The sequence below is a fragment of the Juglans microcarpa x Juglans regia genome, chromosome 7S (genome assembly GCF_004785595.1).
Source record: "Juglans microcarpa x Juglans regia isolate MS1-56 chromosome 7S, Jm3101_v1.0, whole genome shotgun sequence".
Lineage (NCBI taxonomy): Eukaryota > Viridiplantae > Streptophyta > Magnoliopsida > Fagales > Juglandaceae > Juglans > Juglans microcarpa x Juglans regia.
Window position 1 is genome coordinate 852362 of NC_054607.1, and position 25541 is coordinate 877902.

The window sequence follows — 25541 nt, forward strand, 5'->3', positions numbered from 1 at the left end:
ACTATTTAAGTGATGAATAATTCTATTTGAATGCCTTTACAACACATACATCATTCAATTTGTAAGATTCTAAAATTTAAATCTTACAAATCAAATTATGTCATGTGAGTAGTGTATGATATAAAGACATTCAAATTACAATATTAGTAATAAATAATTATATTTTTAGTGATATAAATGGTGTACTCAACATTGACTAAAGAATAAAATTATTTGTACAATTTATTTTATAAAGGAGTGGACGATTTGAACATAATGATACTATTTAGAGATAAGACCTTCTGTAAAGTAGCTCGGCAAATTATTCTTTATATTAATAAATAATGAGTAATGCTATATACAAGCATCAAATAGATAAAGTCCTACACAGACCCTTTATAAAAAAGTGGATCCCACAGATGAAGATTAGATTTTTTAACACTTTTTCATTATGAGGTCCACTTTTTCATAAAGAGACTATGCGAGGCTTGTCTATTTTAGACTTATACAAATTAGTAATTTTTTATAAAGTGACGGGATTTATTATACAACAACTACTATTCACTCTCACACCTCACACCAATGGTTTTTTCATAGGATATGATGAATTTTTCATATAGCATGGATGTGTTTTTCGTAAGCTTTGGAGAGTGGGTTGGTGAATAGTGGCTGATTAGAAAAATATTTCCATCATAAAAATATGGAAAAATCTTGGAATCAGTCGATTGGTTGTTGGATGCACACCTCACACTTCATGTGGTAGATCGGGTTCACTAAAAGTGAAATCTTCTCTAAGATTTCTACTTCTTCTCTGTAAATTCGACACACTCAGATTCTCACAACTCAGTCCATCAACATGAAACCCTCAATCCACCAACGTGAATCCCTCATATATATAACTGGAAAGAGATGACCCTGCAGTCACAGTAGTTGGGTCAGGCTGAAACCAGATCGATAGATGCAGTATATGATTAAAACCAATTAATGGAAAATAAGATGGACCTCATGTACGTAACTGAATTGTTTACACATGTATTCGTCGGCCGAGTTAAATCATAGAAGTATACATTCGAATCCTCACTTCCAGCAACTACATGTTACAATAAAATCACAATATCAGCAAGCATCAACAGAGATTTTTCTTTTCATTTGATTGCAGGGATTAGCATGTACTGCACAGTGGAGTGGGGGGTTTTTTGCCGTCGGGTACTTCGATGGCGGTGAGAACGGGATAATGCTCCCGTGCGAGAGTTCATTTCTAACCGAGTAAATACATCCATGTATATATTGTTCCAATAACAATGGCAAAAGAACATGTGAGCTCATCAGGTCATAAAAATATAAGAAACCGGGCGCCGGGGGGGTGGGGTTTTGTACATTTATCTGTATTTTTCTATATAAGTACTGGACCGGATTTGTTATAGACCAAAACCTGTAATTGGAACTCGGTTATCTGAATTCGGGACTTGACCCAAAAAAAACTGACTCAGATGAACAAGTCTATTCGAAATGCCCAAACCATCCTTAAATAATTTTGTACTTCAAAATTAATTTCAAAAAGTTTTACATTTTTTGTTAATTTCGATACGATGGACAGAAGAATTAATTCGAGTGATTCAAATTGTATGGTTCTCAATGTCACAACGAAACCCTTGTAGGCACATCGTGGGCATACGAGTGGAATGGATAACATATCGATTGGTGTGTTGCCTACTCTACTGAGAATATATTTATTATCATTTAATATCATATTGACTCTTGTGTGGAAAAGGACAGACAATATTTATTATTAGAAAATAATGATTTGTAAGTTACGCATATTTTTTCAAAAAAGTGTAAAGATGTGGAATCCATTTGAAAAATTTTATTTGTCAATGATGGATCTCACTTTCTTTAATGCTAAGCGTACAACGTTATTTTGATGGTGTGACTGTAATCTACAGTTCCCCCGAATGGCTTATAAAATAAGTCAAGTTCGAGCAAATGCGCATGAAGCATATCCCAAAGATCAGTAGTTAAGGTATGTATGATTGGATTTTTTTTTTTTTTTTTTAAGGAAACATAGATCATTTGTTATCGACATGAGATGATTTTCCATTTATATTAAGAGTTAAACATGGATGAACCTTTTGATAAATGTAGACCTGCATGGTTGAATATCATGTTGATATGCATGCGCATGCATCTTGTTTTCCATTTTCTGGATTTATTTCATCTGCTTGTACAAATATTTACTTAATTTTTCCTGATTCCTTTACATTCAAGCACTTACAGTTCCATGATGATCTCATTAATGTTCTTCAGTACTGCTCAGAAGCTTAAGCATAAATTAAGAGAGAAGCAGACATGGATGTAAAACTCAATTGCTTCATGACCTTTCAATCCCTAGTTCCACATTCTCTTCCACCTATGACTGCTCAGAGATCTCCCAAGATTTCTATGACTTCTACCCTACACTCCAGATCTAGGTGAGTCCTTCTGAGAAAGTGATATTCATCATTCTCTTAATTGTTATATTTTATCGTCATCTAATAAAGTAGTTTCAATTTATTTATCACTCTTTTGTTTTCTTTTAGATACCATATAAGGAAAGAGTAATAGTAGATACAGTTTTAGTAAGTATGCAAGACCCACACAATCTATTTAAAATCTAGTGACATCCACCATTAAAATTGATTTTTTCATGTGAGTTTATAATTTATCTATTTTCTTTTAAAAAAAGTGTGCGATTCTTGCATATTGTAGTATTGCCAATATCACTTCTTTATAGTGATAAGATGATAATGATGCATGACAAACTTAAAAGAAATTATCCAACTATTTTCAACATGAACTTGAATTTTCTCTATCATGCATGGCTTCATTCTAGGCAAGACAAAGATTCTCTAGGCTCTCCTAGCCAAGCAAATGTTATCTTAGCCCGCACCATGCCACCAGAAAAGATTGAAATATTCAAGTTCATGGAAGGATGGGCTAGAAATAACATCGTAACTCTCCTAAAACCTCTGAACAAATCTTGGCAACCACAAGGCATTTTGCCAGATCCTACCTCAGATGGATTTTTGGAGCAAATCAATGAATTAAGGAAACGAACAAAGGACATTCCGGTCGAGTACTTGATTGTCTTAGCCGGCAATATGATTACAGAAGAAGCCCTTCCTACTTACCAAGCAAAAATCAATGGCACAAAAATTTATCACAATGTAACAGGCGTAGACAACACACCTTGGGCAATATGGGCAAGGGGATGGACTGCTGAAGAAAATAGGCGTGGTGATCTTTTGAACAAGTACCTCTTCCTTTCTGGACGAGTGGACATGAGACAAATCGAGAAGACAACACAATATCTGCTTGGGTCGGGAATGGTACTGATGATTTTTAACATACTTCTTGAGCTTTCAATATTTTAGTTGTCTATATCATCTATATATGTCTCTTAAAAAGGAGTTGTAATACATAAACTATTAATGTTTATAATCTTCTATATATAGGATGCCGGTCTAGGGGAAAATCCCTACCTTTTCACCATCTACACATCATTCCAAGAAAGAGCAACATTTATCTCCCATGGTAACACAGCCAGGCTTGCCAAGAAGCATGGAGATCCAATACTTGCCCAGATATGTGGCACAATTGCCTCAGACGAGAAGCGCCACGAAATTGCTTATACCAAAATAGTTGAGAAACTTTTCGAACTTGATCCAGATGAAACAGTTGTGGCCTTTGCCGACATGATGAGGAGGAAGATATCAATGCCAGCCCGCTTAATGTATGATGGTGAACACGACAACCTATTTTCTCACTTTGCTAATGTTGCCTCTCGGATTGGAGTCTACACAGCAAGAGACTATAGAGAAATCCTCGAACATTTGGTTTCAAAATGGAATGTGGAGAAGCTAAGTGGACTGTTAAGTGAAGGACGAGAAGCTCAGGACTTTGTCTGTGGATTAGCTCAAAGAATGCAAAGGGTTGAGGAGAGAGTTCAGGCACTGGCCGAGAAAGCACCATCCATTCCTTTCACCTGGATTGCTGCTAGGCAGATGTAAGAGCCTAGAGGCCTAAAGTTGCCACTATGTGTGTTGTTTTTTTTTTTTTTTTCTTTCTTTTTTAGTATTTACCAGCTTGTTCCTTTAAAAAAAAATGGTGGTCATGTGCAAACTCATATGTTAAAATAAAAGGCTTTGATTCGATCCATCACTATTCATGACAAGTAAATCCACACAATATTAATCTGAATTTTATAGTTCAATTACATTGGGCTTATCATATTAACATTAATTAGCCCAATACCAAAGAATCATTCAAAATAGAATAAAAACCCATTCGAATAATAAATAAATTATTTGTTAATTTAAGAATAATTAATTGAAAATATATTTAAAAATTCTCAAATTGGTATCCCGGTGTGTAGAGCTTATCTAGTAAAGTACTTACATGATATAATTTAACTTAAAAAATAAATTTTAAAATTTAAATCTTACATATAAAATTTTACTATTTAAGTGATGAATAATTTTATTTGAAGGCCTTTACATCACACACCATTTACTTGACATAATTTGATTTGTAAGATTCTAAAATTTAAATCCTACAAATTAAATTATGTCATGCGACTAGTGTATGATATAAAGACATTCAAATTGAACTATTAGTAATAAATAATTCTATTTTAAGTGATATAAATGGTGTACTCAACATTGACTAAAGAATAAAATTATTTGTACAATTTATTTTATAAATGAGTGGATGATTTAAACATAATGATACTATTTTGAGATAAGACCTTCTCACCACTCATATTCTCACCACTCAGTCCACCGACGCGAAGCCCTCAATCCACCGATGTGAAGCCCTCAAATCTGTAGGAGGGATAATGTATCTTTCTTGTAAATAATATTCTTCAAAATTTTCCATGTATTACTCCTTTTTTCTCTGTGATTCTAGGGTTTAAGCATATATGTAACACCCTGCTCCCCAATAAAGATATTTTTAGAATTTTTGGGGAGCTAATGTGCTACTAAATTTGACTAAAAACTTTTCTTTTAATGATGCATAAGATGCAAAAGATTCTATAAATACAACAAAATTTAATAAATACTTAAAATCTAAAATAGAGTCTGCGGAAGCACTTGTTTAAAAAAATATTAAAATCTTATGTGCTTATCAAAATAATTTATTTAAATCTTAAATCATAAACTGAACATGACATAGCTATCTAGGCCTCTGCCTCGCCTCCTTGGGTCAAGTCCTATTCTCCAAACTCATTCTCATAAATGTCATCACCTAGGGTGGGTTAAGATATAATATAAAAAAAATGAGTCAAATACTCAAAAAAATGAGTCTAATAAACATACTCAATAAACATACTTTAACAAAAACATAAAAATATACAAAAAATAAGACAAATACTCAATAAGCAATACATCATACAGTAAACATAATAAACATAAAGTTTCTTGAAAAACATGCATACTCATAAATACATACGTAAATAATATGAATATGAACATAAACTTATATTTCACTTATCATAGGCCGATACCCACTGTTGACCCCCGTGAGTTAGGGTTAGCGAATCTAAGTAGATTATAATTCTGTCCATGGCCGCAGATTGTAGAATTCATACATAAGGAAGACATACTGGGTGCACTACCAGCATGCACGACCTGGCAATGGAATATGTCCATAACATAGGTACTGTCTTCATATCATAACACAGGCTGTTACGTATCTTATCATTCATACTTTATCATAATCATACTTGCATACTTGTCATATCATAGATTTCAAAAGAAATCACATACATATTTATCATATCATATCATAGATTACAAATAAAATCACATTATTTCATAACGTGTAGTGATACATGACTCCTCACAAAAAATCATGATTTTTCATAAATATAAACCTTCATATAAAATCATGCATGGATTTTCATAAATTATTTTAATGCATAACTCTCACATACAATCATATATTTTGATAAGAGCTTGTTTATTTTTGCAGATGAGATGAGTTGAGATTAAAGTTAAAAAGTTGAATAAAGTATTGTTATAATATATTTTTTAATATTATTTTTATTTTGGGATTTGAAAAAGTTGAATTGTTTATTTTATTTTGTATTGAAAGTTGGGAAAGTTGTAATGATTAGATGAGATGAGATGTTTTCTGAAAACAAACGAGTCTTTTGATGCATAACTCCTTTCATAAAATCATGAATTTTCATAAATAATTTAATGCATAATTCTTCATGAAAAATCATAAATCTTCATAATTTTATCTTGACTTGGGTACGTAAAAAAGGGCTTTCAATGGATGGCACATATGCATAATATTTTTATAAAAGACATGTCTTTTACCGTACATACGTGTAGAGGTATGATCATGCTACTTACCTCATAGCACTAATCCAATATTTCTGGGGCGTGACTGATTTCCAATAAGATAGGCATGTAGCTTACGTCAATTTCTACTTAAACACGTACCTCGTAATAAACCTTAATCTATATTCCCATAAACCTTAGTCTTTCATGACCCTAAAATCACATCGACTCCATAATATTGACATCAATTCTGTATATTAGAGTCTATATGTACAACTTAAATTTCTCGACTTTCGTCAATTTTTCTAAAATAGTCTAACCTTTTGTGCATAACTCCTGACGCGGAGACCGATACTCCTGACGCTGAGACTTAAGGATTTTATTTGTTTCATTACACTTTCTCCCTTTTTTTTAATGCATGTATCCGCATTTTGTCACTTAATGGCTTGTATATATATATATATATATATACTGGCTAATGCATATATCTTATCTGTCATGTCTCGCCTTTGTCTCTTCCTCATTTTTTTTTTTTTTTTCTGGTGGCCGGCCTGGGGGAAGATGGCGAAGGGGTCCATAAAGCTCCTACCTACCCTGCTGACCGGTCATACCGCGCTAATTTATCCTCTGTGGATAGTCGTTCTCGGAATACGGCCATCGTTTTGAGTATTACTTGGGTGGCCGTGTCTGACCGTGCCTTTGAAGTTTCTCGGCCTACCCCGCTGGCATCCAGTTTAACCCCTTTGACCTCGCTAGCCGCTTAGCTTTTTGTTCATTTTTCTAATACTGGCTTCCTTCACTTTACCCCGTCGAGCTTTTTTTCCTCCCCTTTTTCTTTCCTTTCACTCAGTCCCGCCGCTTTTCCTTGTCTTTTCTTTCCGTTTGCTCTTTCCTCTTTTTTTTTGGCGCTCTGTGCAAGCTTCTGGGTTCTGAAAGTTGCCACAAATTATTAGATTGACCTGCTTTGTTGACTAATCATCTCCCTCAGGCTGGGTAACGGCTAGAGACCTAGCGGGCTTTAAGTAGTGGGAATAAATTCCTTATAGTTACCCTACTAATTTTTTCTGCACGAGTCTGAGAAGAATTCTTCTTATTTCCTCTGACCTTATGCCCTGCCTAGTCGCACACCGAGTGACCGTTCGCATTTTGCACATGTGGCAACACCGTGCTAGTTACGTTTATGCATGAAATGTCGTCCCTTCGATTTTCGCTTCATGGCTCCATTTTTTTTATTGGCATTAATTCTACATATCGTATCAATAGATATGCTCTACAGCGGTTGCAATAATCAAGAGATTCTGATTCTCTGGGGGGACAAGTGGTGATTCGTGGAGTTATGGTGCCTCAGGAGGCCAAACGTTTACCCTGCCTATAGAAAGACCTTTCTTTAAGTTAGGAAATCCATTATACTCATTCTGCATTTTCTCTTTTATTCTGTGACTCTTACTTTATTGCTTGAGTTCTCAATTCTTTTGTTTTCTTTACTTTCCTTCTGAAGTTCCTTTGCATTTTCTTATGTCTTTCATGGCTCCGATGATATCTTTACTCCTTAGTGGGCGATGGGTTCTCTGGTAGCACTCAAGTTGTTGCCTGTTGTAGCCATCTGAGCGCCAGAGGGTGGAACCGCCCATCCTTTGTTATTGGGATCCTGAACCCTTTGTTCTCGTTCTTACCCTTTTGCTTATTGTGTCTCACTCGTTCTCACTCTTTTGCTTACGGGACTCGACCTCGAAGCCATTCTCCGCCACTTGCTACCTGCACCGAACTTGCTACCTCTTGGTTGTAGTGGTGAATGGCCTTGTTGTTGTGGTCTGGGGGAACAATGAGGTCTTCTGGATCTTTTAGGTTATCCCTGGCTATTTTATGATCTAGGTTCCCTGACCGATTTATGGTTTAGGGTCAGGCACTGGAAATTGTTTTGTTGAATATATAAGCTTCGCGGTGTAACTTGCTCCTTGTAGTCCTACGGCCTTATGATGTAACTTGCTCCTTGTAGCTTTACTACTTTATGGTGTAATTTGTTCCTTGTAGCTTTGCGGCTTTATGATGTAATTTGTTCTTTGTAGCTTTTCGGCTTGATGATGTAATTTGCTTCTTGTAATCCTGCATAATTAATAAAATGATTTTGTGTATCCGATTGTATGGTTTCTGCATTTTCTTTGCTGCATTTCTTTTTTCTTTTTCTTTTTTCATTTCTTCTTTTTTTTGGCTGTCTTTTCCCTTTTCATTTTCTTTTAGCCGGCTTTTCCTTCATGTTTCACACACCTTTGGGCCAAACTCTGACAAAACAAGTCTTTAAAAACGAGTCCTGCACAAGGTAGAAAAGACTATAGATTTGAGAGGGCAATCTCAGGAACATGTAACTTCTGATGCCAAAATTAGTAAATATTCTTAGAGTGTAGTAGATAAGTAAAAGAGTTTAGGGATCAGATAGAGTATTCTTGTACTTCGGATTTGCTATTTATACTACAAGTATGAAGGGCAGATTATGCTTGCTTTCATGAAGTCCGTGTTCCTCATATTGTTCATTTTATCAGACTCCTTAAATGCGGCATGACTCTGTGACAACATCATTAATGTGACATATTGTCTGGTTGGCGGAACCATTAATGCAGCATGGTTCTCCAACCTTCTCCTCCCAGTCTGCCTTCCTTCTGATCCATTCATGCCTTCTCGATCATTAGATCAACGGTTCCTCGTATATCATGCATGTTGTGCGATGGGCACTCGAGGACTAGACACTACCCAAGGGGTCCTCAAATTGATGAGTCTCATCCTCCGTAGTACTATCCCTCCTACATGTCATGTACAGTGGAGCCTCTTAGTGGGCCGAGTTAACGACTTTCTTTTCCAAACCGAGCTTAACTGAGCCTCTTGGGCCTTGAGATGAAAATCCCCTTACAGTTTTAATTCTCATGGAATGAGAGATGCTAGTTTCATTCTTTTAGGAGCAGTTTCCTTGCTACAATAATGTATGTATTTTTTAATTATAGGAATAAAGGACAAAGAAAAAAGTAGATATACCAGTGATTCTCAAATTGTCCAAAAACAACCTGAACAAGTCTTCCAATAACAATCCTTGGATACATCTTGCAACAAATGGTTTTTCAAATGAGAACTTAATAGGAGAAGGTGGATACGGAAATGTGTATAAGGGTCAACTTAAAGATGGACAGCAAAGCTCATTGCTGCAAAGGGAAGATAAACTAAATGAGCGAGAGAGAGAAATGCTCAGAAGGTTGAGCTCGAACAAAATTTGCGAAGGATTGAGAATAGAAATGCACGAATATTATTGTATTTGTACTAGATTGTATCAATTATAATAGATTTTGATTTGTTCGGATAAACTATAGGACACATGTAAATAATTGGATATTTTCTTTATTTTTCTTCTATGGAACAACTGTAATGGTACTTACCCTTGAATTGGACAGAGCCTGATTATGTACTTGACAAGGTATTATTTTGTATAGGGGGAGAGGTACCGTGGAGACTATGAAAAATCTAGTATTTTTGGTCACTTTTCTGAATATGCTTGGCTATATAGATTTTTTCTCAATTTGTTTTGATCACTTTTGAGCTTATCTATGATATTCTTGATAACATTTTTTTCCCAATGTATTATTCACATGATGATAAGTGGAACACAAACATACACCCTTTATATAGATTTTCCTAATCTATTATACACAAGCTGAAAACTGAACAAAACTCTACACAAGCTATATAGATTTTTTCCTAAACTCATGCATGCACAGAAACAAATTAGCTGAATTGACATTGAAGTATGATTGATTTCATATATAAGTTTTGTATGGTAAACTTTACAACATGTACTCACAGTTCCTGATTTGGAATCACAAGCTATGCATCTCCATAACATAGGATCTCCACAACCCACTCATATACACAACTGGACACAAAATCTTGAATCACACATACAACTGGACATAATCCACAAAGAGTGTACGCAACTAGACACAAACAACTGCACAATCTAGAGTATAGGAATAGTTATTCACAATATTAACACAACCAAATAAAGATAATAACATTTGAGATTCCCTTTGAAATTAAATACATTGAAATACAGGGTTTATACAAACCCCTGCCACTAAAATGAGTAAAGACAAGATCAAGATATAAAGAAAAAGAGAGGCAAGCAACCTTGCAAAGTTGATCTTAAAGAAGACAACCCATGAATGAACACTAATATAAGCACTAGATTTAATATGATGAATATAGGATACTGAAGGAAGATTTTTTATTTTTATTTTTCTTTGATACTATATTTTGAAGATGACGGTGCTCCTTAATCAACTGTTTGCATTAAATATGTATTTGCATTTGTCCATCCAGCTTTGTGGCTTGGATATTGGTGCATTAATAACATTCTTTTCCTTATTAGAGGAAGGTAGACGCTCCTTTAACGGACTAGCTAGGTGGGGAATGTATTTTCCCATCCAAAATCGATCTGCGTGCTCTTCCCCTAGTTAAGATATATAGATGAATATTTGGTTGATCAGCTCATGGAACAATTAATAGAAAGGCCATTTTACATTCAATTTCCTCTCTATAAATTCTTTCCAAAGTCTTTGGGGATATATTATTATTATTATATATCTTTGATGAAAATCATACTATAAAAAAAACGTGTATTTATGATTTTTTTTTACGATAAAAATAATTATTTATAATAAAAATAGACTCATTTTAATTAAAAATAATTATTTTATTAAAAATAACTAATCGTAAATAAATTTTCTTACAATGTCATGCACAACCTCCCCGTCACCATGCAAATTGGCAGCAGATATGGAACTCAAATATTTATGTTTCGAATTCGCAAATTGAATTTCAGCGAAGATGATAATAACAAGAAACTAACTGAGCAAGAGTATATTAAATGAGATGTCTTGTAAAGGACAATAGTTTAATTAAAAATACATGCATGCAGCTGTCCGGACCAAGCAGAGTATGAATTAATTCAAATCAATGTCTGATTTTCTAAAACCGGCAATCTTTTCAATGGGAAAATCATAAACGAGAAAGAAAACATCGCAGTGGCCACATATAGAGCAGCTAACAAAGTAATGCATGTGCTGCTTTTAATGACACCGGCCAGTTGCTTCGGAAAGATTGGATGTCGTTTATTTTCAGAAAATATTTTATTTTATTTTATTTTATTATTATAATTTTTTTAAATTTTTATATAAAATAAAATAAATAATTTAATTTTTTTTAAATCTTAAAATAAAAATAATATTAAAAAATATATTTTAATAATATTTTATTTAATTTTTTAATTTTAATTTCATCTCTAAAAACAAATGAAAATCTTATATCGATTGCCGCGTCGCCTGCCCCACAGAGCATACATTTATTTATTATCATTTAATATAGCTGAACCTGGCCGCCCAGCTTTAATAGCCGGACTTGTCATTTTCAAATATTCTTTTGAAGTATTTTAAAGATTTTTTTTAATATTCTTAGTTATTAAAATATATATAATTTTATTAATAATCACTTTTTAAATATTAAATAAAAATAAATTAATTAAAATATTAAAATATATGAATGATAAAATTAATTAATAAGTTTAAAAAACTCCACTAATATTATTATCGACGTTTGTATGAAAAAAGACAGATTTTTTTTTTCTTTTCTTTTTGATAACAAAGACAGAGAATACTTATTATAAGAAAAGAATGATTTATATGTTAGACATATTCTTTTTTAAAAAGTGTAAAGATGTGGAATCCATTTGAAAAATTTTATTTACTAACGGTGGATCAAACTTTCTTTAAGAGATAATATATAGAGTTTGAACATTCTATAATTATATTTAATATTACACTAAAAGAAAATTACAGGACATGTTTAATTATAAAAAAGAGATGATAAAGCATTCGTTCAAAGGTTAGAATAAAAAAATCAAAAGAATTCAACCAATGATCTAATTTATAAATTATATTAATTTATTTATTTATTATTTTTGTATCTAAATAAAAATAGAGTTATTTTATTCTCGAACGGAGTGTATAATATTACACGATCAATATTAGTTAAATGATAGGATTTAATTTGTAAGATTTAAATTTTAAAAATTATTTTTCAAATCAATATAAGTCATATAAATACTTTTGTAGGTTTGCTATCTATTAATTGAATTATAAATTGAAGAAAAATTCTAATAATTAAGGCCTATTAACGTAGTACGCGGTACATTGATTAATGTCAATTAAGCGTAGACGGGTTATTTTGATGGCCCCCGAATGGCTTATAAAATAAGTCAAGTTATAGCAAATGCGCATGAAGCATATCCCAAAGAGTAGTTAAGGTATGTATGATTGGATTTTTGTATGGAAACATATAATATTTGTTGGATCATCAAATGCATGTTATCGCGCGACAGATGATTTTCCATTTATACTAATTAGAGTTAAACATGTATGAACATTTTGATAAATGTAGACTTGCATGGTTGAATCTCATGTTCATATGCATGCATGTAGACTTGCATGGTTGAATCTCTTGTTTTCCATTTGCTGGATTTATTTCATCTGCTTGTAGAAATATTTACTTAATTTCCTAATTCCTTTACATTCAAGCACTTACAGTTCCATGATGATCTTCATTAATGTTCTTCAGTGCTCAGAAGCTGAAGCTAGCATAAATTAAGAGAGAAGACATGGATGTAAAACTCAATTGCTTCACCTTTCAATCCATAGTTTTACATGCTCTTCCACCTATGAGTGCTCAGAGATCTCCCAAGTTTTCCATGACATCTACCCTACACTCCAGATCTAGGTGAGTCCTTGCGAAGTATTGTTGGCGAGAAGTGATATTCGTAGTCCTCTTAATTGTTATCTTTTATCATCATCTAATAAATTAGTATCAAATTATTAAGAAATTATTTATCATTCTTTAGTTTTCTTTTAATAATTTGATACTATATAATGGAAGAGTAATAGTAGATACAGTTCTAAAAAGTATGCAAACCCCCCACACAATCTATTTGAAAACTAGTGGCATCCGCCATTAAAAATTGATTTTTTCATGCGACTCTATAATTTATCTACTTTTTTTAAATGGAGGGTGCGATTCTTGCATATTATAGGATTGTAAGTATCATTTCTTTATAATGATAAGATGATAATGATTAACTGATGCATGACATGCATACTTAAGAAATTATCCAACTATTTTCAACATGAACTTGAATTTTCTCTATCATGCATGACTTCATTCTAGGCGTGACAAAGATTCTCCAAACTCTTCTAGCCATGCAAATGTTATCTTAGCCTGCACCATGCCACCGGAAAAGATTGAAATATTCAAGTCCATGGAAGAATAGGCTAGAAATAACATTGTAACTCTCCTAAAACCTATGAACAAATCTTGGCAACCACAGGACTTTTTGCCAGATCCTACCTCAGATGGATTTTTGGAGCAAATCAATGAATTAAGGAAACGAACAAAGGAGATTCCGGACGAGTACTTGATTGTCTTAACCGGCGATATGATCACAGAAGAAGCCCTTCCAACTTACCAAGCAAAAATCAATGGCACATAAATTTATCACGATGTAACAGGCGTAGACAACACACCTTGGGCAATATGGGCAAGGGGATGGACTGCTGAAGAAAAAAGGCATGGTGATCTTTTGAACAAGTATCTCTTCCTTTCCGGACGAGTGAACATGAGACAGATCGAAAAGACAACACAATATCTGCTTGGGTCGGGAATGGTACTGATGAAACATGCAACATAACATGATTTTTAACATACTTTTTGAGCTTTCAATCTTTTAGTTGTCTATATCGTCTATATATGTCTCTTAAAAAGGAGTTCTAATCCATAAACTGTTAATATTAAAACTGTTAATGTTTATAATCTTGTATAGGATGCCGGTCTAGGGAAAAATCCATACCTTTTAACCATCTACACATCGTTCCAAGAAAGAGCAACATTTATCTCCCATGGTAACACAGTCAGGCTAGCCAAGAAGCATGGGGACCCAATACTTGCCCAGATATGTGGCACAATTGCCTCAAACGAGAAGCGTCACGAAATTGCTTATACCAAAATAGTTGAGAAACTTTTCGAGCTTGATCCAGATGAAACAGTTGTGGCCTTTGCCGACATGATGAGGAGGAAAATATCAATGCCAGCCCACTTAATGTATGATGGTGAACACGACGATCTATTTTTTCACTTTGCTAATGCTGCCTCTCGGATTGGAGTCTACACAACAAGAGACTACAGAGAAATCCTCCAACATTTGGTTGCAAAATGGAATGTGGAGAAACTAAGTGGATTGTCGAGTAAAGGACGAGAAGCCCAGGACTTTGTCTGCGGATTAGCTAAAAGAATACAAAGGGTTGAGGAGAGAGCTCTGGCACTGGCCGAGAAAGTACCCTCCATTCCTTTCACCTGGATTGCTGCTAGGAAGATGTAAAAGCCTAGGGACCTAAAGCTACCACTGTGTGTGTTGTCCTTTTTTTTTTTTTTCCCCTTTCTTTTTTAATATTTATCAGCTTGTTCCTTTAAAAAAAAAATGTGGCTTTGTGCAAACTCATATGTTAAAATAAAAGGCTTTCATTCGATCCATCAATATTCATAACAAGTAAATCCACACAATGTTAACCTGCTTTTTATGGTCCAATTACATTGGGCTTATCATATTAACGTTTATTAGCCCAATACCAAAGAATCATTCAAAATAGAATAAAAACCCATTCGAATAATAAATAAATTATTTTTTAATTTAAGAATAATTAATTGAAAATATATTTGAAAATTCTCAAATTGGTATCATGGTGTGTAGAGCATATCTAGTAAAGTGCTTACATAATATAATTTGATTTAAAAGATAAATTTTAAAATTTAAATCTTACATATAAAATTGTACTATTTAAGTGATGAATAATTCTATTTAAAAGCCTTTACATCACACACGATTCACATGACATAATTTGATTTGTAAGATTCTAAAATTTAAATCTTATAATCAAATTATATCATGTGACTAGTGTATGATATAAAGACATTCAAATTGCAATATTAGTAATAAATAATTCTATTTTAAGTGATATAAATTGTGTACTTAACATTGACTAAAGAATAAAATTATTTGTACAATTTATTTTATAAAGGAGTGGATGATTTGAACATAATGATACTATTTAAATATAAGACCTTTTGTAAAGTAGCTCGGCAAATTACTCTTTACATTAATAAATAATGAGTAATGTTATATACAAGCTTCAAATAGATAAAGTCCTACGCAGACCCTTTGTAAAAAAGTGGATCCCACAGATGAAGATTAGATTTTTTTTAACACTTTTTCATAAAGAGACTACGCAAAGCTTGTCTATTTTAGACTTATACAAATTGTTAATTTTTCATAAAGTGATGGGATTTACTATGCAACAACCACTATTCGCTCTCGCACCTTACACCTATAGTTTTTTTTTTTTTAAAATAAATGGAGGTCAAGCCTCCTTATTCATAAATGTCCTCATAAAAGGTTGAGGAGAAAACCGCCTCACACCTATAGATTTTTCATAAGATATGAGGTATTTTTCATATAGTATGGAGATGTTTTTCATAGGATTTGGGGTGTGGGTTGGTGAATAGTGACTGATTAGAAAAATTTTTCCATCATAAAAATATGAAAAAATCTTAGTATCAGCCGATTGGTTGTTGGATGCACACCCCACACTCCATGTGGTAGACCAAGTTCATTAAAAGTGAAATTTTCTCTAAGATTTCTTCTTCTTCTCTGTGAGTTCGACACACTCAAATTCTCACAACTCAGTCCATTGACACGAAGCCCTCAATCCACCAACGTGAAGCCCTTAGATATGCGGGAGGGGTAATGTATCGTTTCTTGTAAATAATCTTCTTCAAAATTTTTCATATATTACTTATTTTCTCTCTGTGATTTTAGGATTTAAGCATACATGTAACACCCTACTCTCCAATAAAGACATTTTTAGAATTTTCTTGGAACTAGTGTGCTACTAAACTTAACTAACTTTTTTTTTTAACTGATGCACCAGATGTGAAAAATTCCATAAATAAAACAAAATTTAATAAATACTTAAAATCTAAAATAGAGTCTGTGGAAGCACTTGTTTTAAAAAAATATTAAAATCTTATGTGTTTATCAAAATAATTTATTTAAATCTTAAATCATAAACTGAACATGACATAACTATCTAGGCCTCTGCCTCGCTTCCCTGGGTCAAGTCCTATCCTGTAGTCTCATTCTTATAAATGTCATCACTTGGGATGGTTAAAATATAATATACAAAAAATGAGTCAAATACTCCAAAAATGAGTCAAATAAACATATTTAACAAAAACATAAAAATATACAAAAAAATAAGTCAAATACTCAATAAGCAATACATCATACAATAAACATAATAAACATAACATTTCTTGAAAAAATATGCATACTCATAAATACATACGTAAATAACATGAACATGAACATGAATTTATATTTCACTTATCATAGGCCAATATCCACTGTTGACCCCCGTGAGTTAGGGTTAGCTAATCTAAGTAGATTTTAATTCTGCTCGTGGCTGCAGGTTGTGGAATCCATACATAAGGAAGGCATACTGGGTGCACTACCAGCATGCACAACCTGACAATGCAATATGTCCATAACATAAGTACCATCTTCATATCATAACATAGGCCATTACGTATCTTATCATTCATACTTTATCATAATCATACTTGCATACTTGTCATATCATAGATTTCAAAATAAATCGTATACATACTTGTCATATCATATCATAGATTTCAAATGAAATCATATCCTTTCATAACATGTCGTGATACATGACTCCTCACAAAAAATCATGATTTTTCATAAATATAAACATTCACATAAAATCATGCATAACTTTCATAAATTATTTTAATGCATAACTTTCACATACAATCATGTCTTTTTATAAATCTTTTGATACATAACTCATTTCATAACATCATGAATTTTCATAAATAATTTAATGCATAATTTTTCATGAAAAATCATGGATCTTCATAATTTTATCATGACTTGGGTATGTAAAAATAAGCTTCCAATATAGAGCATACATGCATAATATTTTTATAAAAGAAATGTCGTTTACCGTATATACATGCAGGGGTATGATCATGCTACTTACCTCGTAGCGCTGATCCAATATTTCTGGGGCGCAACTGATTTCCAATAAGATAGGCACGTAGCTTACATCAATTTCTACTTAAACACGTACCTCGAAATAAACCTTAATCTATATTCCCATAAACCTTGGTCCTTCATGACCTTAAAATCACATTGACTCCATAATATTGACATCAATTCTGTATATTTAGAGTCTATATGTACAACTTAAATTTCTCGACTTTCGTCGATTTTTCTAAAATAGTCTAAACTTTTATGCATAACTCCTGACGCTGAGACCGATGCTCCTAATGTTGAGGCTTAAGGATTTTATTTGTTTTATTACACTTTCTCCCAATTGTTTTTTTTTTAATGCATGTATCTGCATTTTGTCACTCAACGGCTTGTATATATATACATACTGACTAATGCATCTGTCTTGTCTGTCATTTCTCGCCTTTGTCTCTTTTTCCTTTTCATTTTCTCGTGGTCAGCTTGGGAGACGATGGCGAAGGGGTCCATAGAGCTCCTACCTACCCTGCTGGCTGGTCATACCGTGCTTGCTTATCCTTTGTGGATAGTCGTTCTCGGAATACGGCCATCGTTTTGAGTGTTACTTGGGTGGTCGTGTCCGACCGTGCCTTTGAGGTTTCTCGACCCACCCCGCTGGCGTCCGGTTTAACCTTTCTGACCTCGCTAGCCGCTTAGCCTTTTGTTTGTGTCTCTAATACTGGTTTCCTTCACTTTACCCTGCCGAGCTTTTTTTCCTCCCCTTTTCTTTCCTTTCATTATGTCCTGCCGCTTTTTCTTGTCTTTTCTTTTCGTTTGCACCTTCCTAGTTTTTTTTTTTATTTTTGGCGCTCTGTGCCAGCTTCTGGGTTCTGAAAGTGGCCACAAATTGTTAGATTGACCTGCCTTGTTAACTATTCAGCTCTCTCAGGCTAGGTAACGGCTAGAGACCTAGTGGGCTTTAAGCAGTGGGAATAAATTCCTTATAGTTACCATACTAATTTTTTCTGGATGAGTCTGGGAAGAATTCTTCTTATTTCCTCTAACCTTATCCCCTGCCTGGTCTCACGCCGATTGACTGTTCGCATTTTGCACACATGGCAACATCGTGCTAGTTACATTTTCGCATTAAATGTCATCCCTTCGATTTTCGCTTCATGGCTCCATTTTTTTTACTAGCATTAATTCTTTACATCGAATCAGTAGATATGCTCTGTAGCGGTTCGATAATCAAGAGATTCTAGTTCTCTGGGGGACATGTGGTGATTCGTGGAGTTATGGCGCCTCGGGAGGCCAAACGTTAACCCTGCCTATAGAAGGACCCTTCTCCAAGTTAGGAAATCCATTATACTCACTTCTGCATTTTCTCTTTTATTCTGTGACTCTTGCTTTACTGCTTGAGTTCTCAGTTCTTTTGTTTTCCTTTACTTTCTTTCTAAAGTTCCTTTGCATTTTCTTCTGTCTTTCATGGCTTCGATGAAATCTTTACACCCTAGTAGGCGATGGGTCCTCTGGTGGCACTCGGGCCGTTGTTGGCTGTAGCCATCTGAGCACCAGAGGCTAGAACCGCCCATCCTTTGTTATTAGGGTCCCGAACTCTTTGTTTTTGTTCTTGTCCTTTTGCTTATTGTGTCTCACTCGTTCTCACTCTTTTGCTTACGGAGCTCGACTTCGAAGCCATTCTCCACCACTTGCTACCTGCACATAACTTGCTACCTGTTTGGTTGTAATGGTGAATGGCTTGGTTATTGTGGTGTCATGGCGACCGTCTCTATCTAAAACACACACATTTGCAGACTCTGAATTCATTTTGGTTTCCTTGGGTCCAAGAACAATGAGGTCTTCTAGATCTTTTAGGTTATCCCTGGTTGTTTTACGATCTAGGTTCCGTAACCGATTTATGGTCTAGGGTCAGGCACTGGAAATTGTTTTGTCGAATATATAAGCTTCACGGTGTAACTTGCTCCCTGTAGTCATGTGGCCTTATGATGTAGCTTGTTCCTTGTAACTTTGCTACTTCATGGTATAATCTGTTCCTTGTAGCTTTGCGGTTTTATGGTATAATTTGTTTCTTGTAGCTTTTCAGCTTGATGATGTAATTTGTTTCTTGTAATCTTGCATAATTAATAAAATAATTTTGTGTATCCAGCTTTATGGTTTCCACATTTTCTTTGCTGCACTTCTTTTTTGTATTTTTTTTCTTTTCTCCTTTCTTTTGGCTGCCTTTTCCCTTTTCATTTTCTTTTAGCCAGCTTTTCATTTGTGTTTCACACACCTTTGGGCCAAACTCCAACAACTCAAATCTTCAAAAATGGGCCATGCACAATGTAGAAAAGACTATGGCTTTGAGAGGGCGACCTCAAGGCCATGTAACTTTCGATGCCAAAGTTTGTAAATATTCTTGGAGTGTAGTAAATAAGTAAGAGAGTTTAGGAATCAGAGAGAGTATTCTTGTACTTGGGATCTGCTATTTATACTACAAGTCTGAAGGGCAGATTATGCTTGCTTTTATGAAGTTCGTGCTCCACGTACTGTTCTTTTTTTCAGTCTTTAAATGCGGCATGGCTCTGCGATGACGTCATTAATGTGGCGTGTTGTCTGGGTGGCGGAACCATTAATGCGGCATAGTTCTCCAACCTTCTCTTCCCAGTCTACCTTCCTTCTGGTCCGTTCATGCCTTCTCTATCAATAGATCAACGGTTCCCCGTATATCATGCCTGCTGTGCGATGGGCACTCGAGGACTGGACACTACTCGAGGGGTTCTCAGATCTATGAGTCTCATCCTCCATAGTATCATTCATCTTGCAGGTCATGTACAGAGAAGCCTCATAGTGGGCCGAGTTAACGACTTTCTTCTCTGAGCCGAGCTTAATCGAACCTCTTGGGCCTTGAGTGGAAAATCTCCTTACGGTTTTAATTCTCATGAAGTGAGAGATGCCAGTCTCATTCTTTTAGGAGAAATTTCCTTGCTACAATAATGTATGTATTTTTTAATTCTAGGAATACAGGACAAAGAAAAAAAAGTAGATATACTAGTGCTTCTCAAATTGTCCAAAAACAACCTGAAAAAGTCTTCCAACAACAATTCTTGGATACAGCTTGCAATAAATGGTTTTTCAAAGGAAAACTTAATAAGAGAAAGTGGATACGGAAATGTGAATAAGGGTCAACTTAAAGATGGACATCAAAATTCATTGCTGCAAAGGGAAGATAAACTAAGAGAGCGAGAGAGAGAAATGCTCAAAAGGTTGAGCTCGAACAAAATTTGCAAAGGGTTGAGAATAGAAATGCACAAATATTATTGTATTTGTACTAGGTTGTATCAATTATAATATTTTTTGTTCGTTCGGATAAACTATACGGCACATAAATAGTTGGATATTTTCTTTATTTTTCTTCTATGGAACAACTGTATTGGTACTTACCCTTGAATTGGGTAAAGCCTAATTATGTACTTGACCAGGTATTATTTTGTATAGGGGGATAGGTATCGTGGAGGCTATGAAAAAGATAATGTGTTTTGTCACTTTTCTGACTATGCTGGGCTATATAGATTTTTTCTCAATCAGTTTTGATCACTTTTGAGCTTATCTATGATATTCTTGATAACATTTTTTTCCCAATCTATTATTTACATGATGATAAGTGGAACAACAACATACCCTTTCTATATAGATTTTTCCCAATCTATTATACACAAGATGAAAACTGAACAAAAGTCTGTACAAGCTATATAGATTTTTTCCTAAACTCATGCATGCACAGAAACAAATTAGCTGAATTGACATTGAAGCATGATTAATTTCATATACAAGTTTTGTATAGTAAACTTTACAACATGTACTCCCAGTTCTTGATTTGGAATCACAAGCTACACCTCTCCATAACATAGGGTCTCCACAACCTACTCATACACAACTGGACACAAAAACTTAAATCACACATACAACTGAACATTATCTACAAACAGTATACGCAACTGGACACAAACAGCTACACAATCTAGCGCATAGGAATAGTTATTCACAATATTAACAACCAAATAAAGATAATAACATTTGAGATTTCCATTAAAATTAAATGCATTGAAATACTAGGTTTATACAAACCCCTGCCACTAAAATGAGTAAAGACAAGATCAAGGTATAAAGAAAAAGAGAGGCAAGCAACTTTGGTGAAAATCAAATTACAAGAAAAATGTGTATTTATTACTATTTTTTTATGATAAAAAAGACTATTTATAATAAAAATATATTATTTTATCTAAAAATAATCATTTTATTAAAAATAATTAGTCGCAAATAAATAATTTTCTTACATAGTCATGCAAATTGGCAGCTGACATGGAACTCTAATATTTATGTTTCGAATTCGCAAATTGAATTTCAGCAAAGATGATAATAACAAGAAACTAATTGAGCAAGCGTACTTAAATACGACGTCCTCTAAAGGACATAGTTTAATTAAAAACACATGGATGCAGCTGTCTGGACCAAGCAGAGTATTAGTTAATTCAAATCAATATCTGATTTTCTAAAACGGGCAATCTTTTCAATGGGAAAATCATAAACGAGAAAGAAAACATCGCAGTGGCCACATATAGAGCAGCTAACAAAGTAATGCCGTCTCGCCTACTCCACAGAGCATACATTTATTTATTATCATTTAATATCGCTGAACCTGGCCGCCCAGCGTTAATAGCCGGACTTGTCATTTTCAAATAATAAAAATAAATAGATAAATAAAAAAAAAAAACCGGACATATCGCTTATAATTTTTTTTTTAAAGATTTTTTGAAGTATTTTTTTAATATTCTTAATTATTAAGAAAAAATACACAATTTTATTAATAACTACTTCTTTAAATATTAAATAAAAATAAATAAATTAAAAAATGAAAATACATGAACAATAAGATTGATTCGTAAATTTAAAGAGCTCTACTAAAATTTTTCATTGACGTTTGTATAGAAAAAGATAGGTAATTTTTTTTCTTTTTGATAACAAAGACAGTATTTATTATAAGAAAATAATGATTTATAAGTTAGACGTATTCTTTGATAAAAAATGTAAAGGTGTGGAATCCATTACTCTCACGTATTCTCACTACTCTCATTAAGAGTATCTCAAGTACTTTCACTACTATTTTTTATTTTATTATTATTTTTCACTTATTTTTTTATTATTTATTATTTTTTACTTACTATTTATTATTCTATTATTACTTTTTCATTACTTTTTCACTATTATTTATAAACATTCTCAATATTTTTTAAGTATTCTCACTATCTAAATGTAGCCTAAAAGAAAATTACAGGACATGTTTAATTATAAAAAGATATGATAAAGCTGACGTTCTAAGGTTAGAACAAAAAAATCAAAGGAATTTAACCAATGATTTAATTTATAAATTATATCGATTTATTTATTTTTATATCTAAATAAAAATAGAGTTATTATATTCTCGAGCGGAGTGTATAATATCATACGATCAATATTATTTAAATGGTAAGATTTGATTTGTAATATTTAAATTTTAAAATTTATTTTTCAAACCAATATATCTCATATAAATATTTAGTAGGTTTGCTATCTATTAATTGAATTATAAATTGAAGAAAAATTCTAATAATTAAGGCCTATTAACGTAGTACGCGGTACATTGATTAATGCTAATTAAAGCGTAGACGGGTTATTTTGATGGCCCCCGAATGGCTTATAAAATAAGTAAAGTTAGAGCAAATGCGCCTGAAGCATATCCCAAAGAGTAGTTAAGGTATGTATGATTGGATTTTTGTAAGGAAACATATAATATTTGTTGGATCATCAAATGTTATCGACAGATGATTTTCCATTTATACTCATTAGAGTTAAACATGGATGAACCTTTTGATAAATGTAGACTTGCATGGTTGAATCTCTTGTTTTCCATTTTCTGGATTTATTTCATCTGCTTGTAGAAATATTTACTTAATTTTTCCTGATTCCTTTACATTCAAGCACTTACAGTTCCATGATGATCTTCATTAATGTTCTTCAGTGCCCAGAAGCTGAAGCTAGCATAAATTAAGAGAGAAGACATGGATGTAAAACTCAATTGCTTCACCTTTCAATCCCTAGTTTTACATGCTCTTCCACCTATGAGAGCTCAGAGATCTCCCAAGTTTTCTATGACTTCTACTCTACACTCCAGATCTAGGTGAGTCCTTGCGAAGTATTGTTGGCGAGGAGCGATATTCGTAGTCCTCTTAATTGTTATCTTTTATCATCATCTAATAAAGTAGTATCAAATTATTAAAAAAATTATTTATCATTCTTTAGTTTTCTTTTAATAATTTGATACTATATAAGGAAAGAGTAATGTTACATACAATTCTAAGAAATATGTAAGTCTCGCATAATCTATTTGAAAACTAGTGATATCTACTATTAAAAATTGATTTTTTTATGCGAGTCTACAATTTTTTCACATTTTTTAAAGGGAGTGTTCGAGGCAGCTTGCATATTATAGGATTGCAAGTATCATTTTTTTGTAATGATAAGATGATAATGATTAACTGATGCATGACATGCATACTTAAGAAATTTTATATCCAACTATACTCAACATGAACTTGAATTTTCTCTATCATGCATGGCTTCATTCTAGGCGGGACAAAGATTCTCCAAGCTCTCCTAGCCAAGCAAATGTTATCTTAACCCGCACCATGCCACCGGAAAAGATTGAAATATTCAAGTCCATGGAAGGATGGGCTAGAAATAACATCGTAACTCTCCTAAAACCTGTCAACAAATCTTGGCAACCACAGGACTTTTTGCCAGATCCTACCTCAGATGGATTTTTGGAGCAAATCAATGAATTGAGGAAACGAACAAAGGACATTCCGGACGAGTACTTGATTGTCTTAGCTGGCGATATGATCACAGAAGAAATCCTTCCAACTTTCCAAGCAAAAATCAATGGCACAGAAATTTATCACGATGTAACAGGCGTAGACAACACACCTTGGGCAATATGGGCAAGGGGATGGACTGCTGAAGAAAACAGGCATGGTGATCTTTTGAACAAGTACCTCTTCCTTTCCGGACGAGTGGACATGAGACAGATCGAGAAGACAACACAATATCTGCTTGGGTCGGGAATGGTACTGATCAGATATGCAACATAACATGATTTTTAACATACTTTTTGAGCTTTAATTTTAGTTGTCTATATCGTCTATATATGTCTCTTAAAAAGGAGTTCTAATCCATAAACTGTTAATGTTAAACTGTTAATGTTTATAATCTTGTATAGGATGCCGGTCTAGGGGAAAATCCCTACCTTTTCACCATCTACACATCGTTCCAAGAAAGAGCAACATTTATCTCTCATGGTAACACAGCCAAGCTTGCCAAGAAGTATGGGGACCCAATACTTGCCCAGATATGCGGCACAATTGCCTCAGACGAGAAGCGCCACGAAATTGCTTATACCAAAATAGTTGAGAAACTTTTCGAGCTTGATCCAGATGAAACAGTTGTGGCCTTTGCCGACATGATGAGGAGGAAAATATCAATGCCAGCCCGCTTAATGTATGATGGTGAACACGACAACCTATTTTTTCACTTTGCTAATGTTGCCTCTCGAATTGGAGTCTACACAGTAAGAGACTACAGAGAAATCCTCCAACATTTGGTTTCAAAATGGAATGTGGAAAAGCTAAGTGGACTGTCGAGTGAAGGACGAGAAGCCCAGGACTTTGTCTGTGGATTAGCTCAAAGAATGCAAAGGGTTGAGGAGATAGCTATGTCACTGGCTGAGAAAGCACCCTCCATTCCTTTCAGCTGGATTTCTGCCAGGCAGTAAGAGCCTAGTTAGGGGCCTAAAGCTGGCCATTTTTCTTTTTTAATATTTATCAGCTTGTTCCTTCAAAAGAAAAATAGTGGTCATGTGCAAACTCATATGTTAAAATAAAAGGCTTTGATTCGATCTATCAATATTCATAACAAGTAAATCCACACAATATTAATCTGTATTTTATAGTCCAATTACATTGGGCTTATCATAT

General features: G+C 33.7%; 1 protein-coding gene and 1 pseudogene across 3 annotated transcripts; both read left to right on the forward strand.

Moving 5' to 3' along the window:
• The first annotated feature begins 1820 nt into the window (after window positions 1-1820).
• LOC121240964 (stearoyl-[acyl-carrier-protein] 9-desaturase, chloroplastic-like) lies at window positions 1821-25517 on the forward strand. Of its 3 annotated transcripts, none has more exons than XM_041138485.1 (4): window positions 1821-1999; window positions 2287-2447; window positions 24140-24635; window positions 24788-25517. In XM_041138485.1, the coding sequence occupies exons 2-4, from the start codon at window positions 2326-2328 to the stop codon at window positions 25337-25339; spliced, it is 1170 nt and encodes a 389-aa protein (XP_040994419.1). In that variant the 5' UTR covers window positions 1821-1999; window positions 2287-2325; the 3' UTR covers window positions 25340-25517. The 3 variants fall into 3 exon arrangements, with proteins under 3 accessions (XP_040994419.1, XP_040994418.1, XP_040994420.1); XM_041138484.1 differs by lacking the exons at window positions 24140-24635; window positions 24788-25517 and adding exons at window positions 2849-3344; window positions 3471-4173; XM_041138486.1 differs by lacking the exons at window positions 1821-1999; window positions 2287-2447 and adding exons at window positions 23225-23266; window positions 23531-23689.
• Window positions 13618-14910, forward strand: LOC121240967 (annotated as a pseudogene).
• Window positions 25518-25541: the final 24 nt, after the last annotated feature.

Excerpts from the sequence above, each read along its gene's own strand:
- LOC121240964 (XM_041138484.1), top strand. The coding sequence starts at position 2,326 with ATGGATGTAAAACTCAATTGCTTCATGACCTTTCAATCCCTAGTTCCA. Across the intron at positions 2,448-2,848 it reads ACCCTACACTCCAGATCTAG|GCAAGACAAAGATTCTCTAG; the intron begins GTGAGTCCTTCT and ends GCTTCATTCTAG. Across the intron at positions 3,345-3,470 it reads ATCTGCTTGGGTCGGGAATG|GATGCCGGTCTAGGGGAAAA; the intron begins GTACTGATGATT and ends TTCTATATATAG.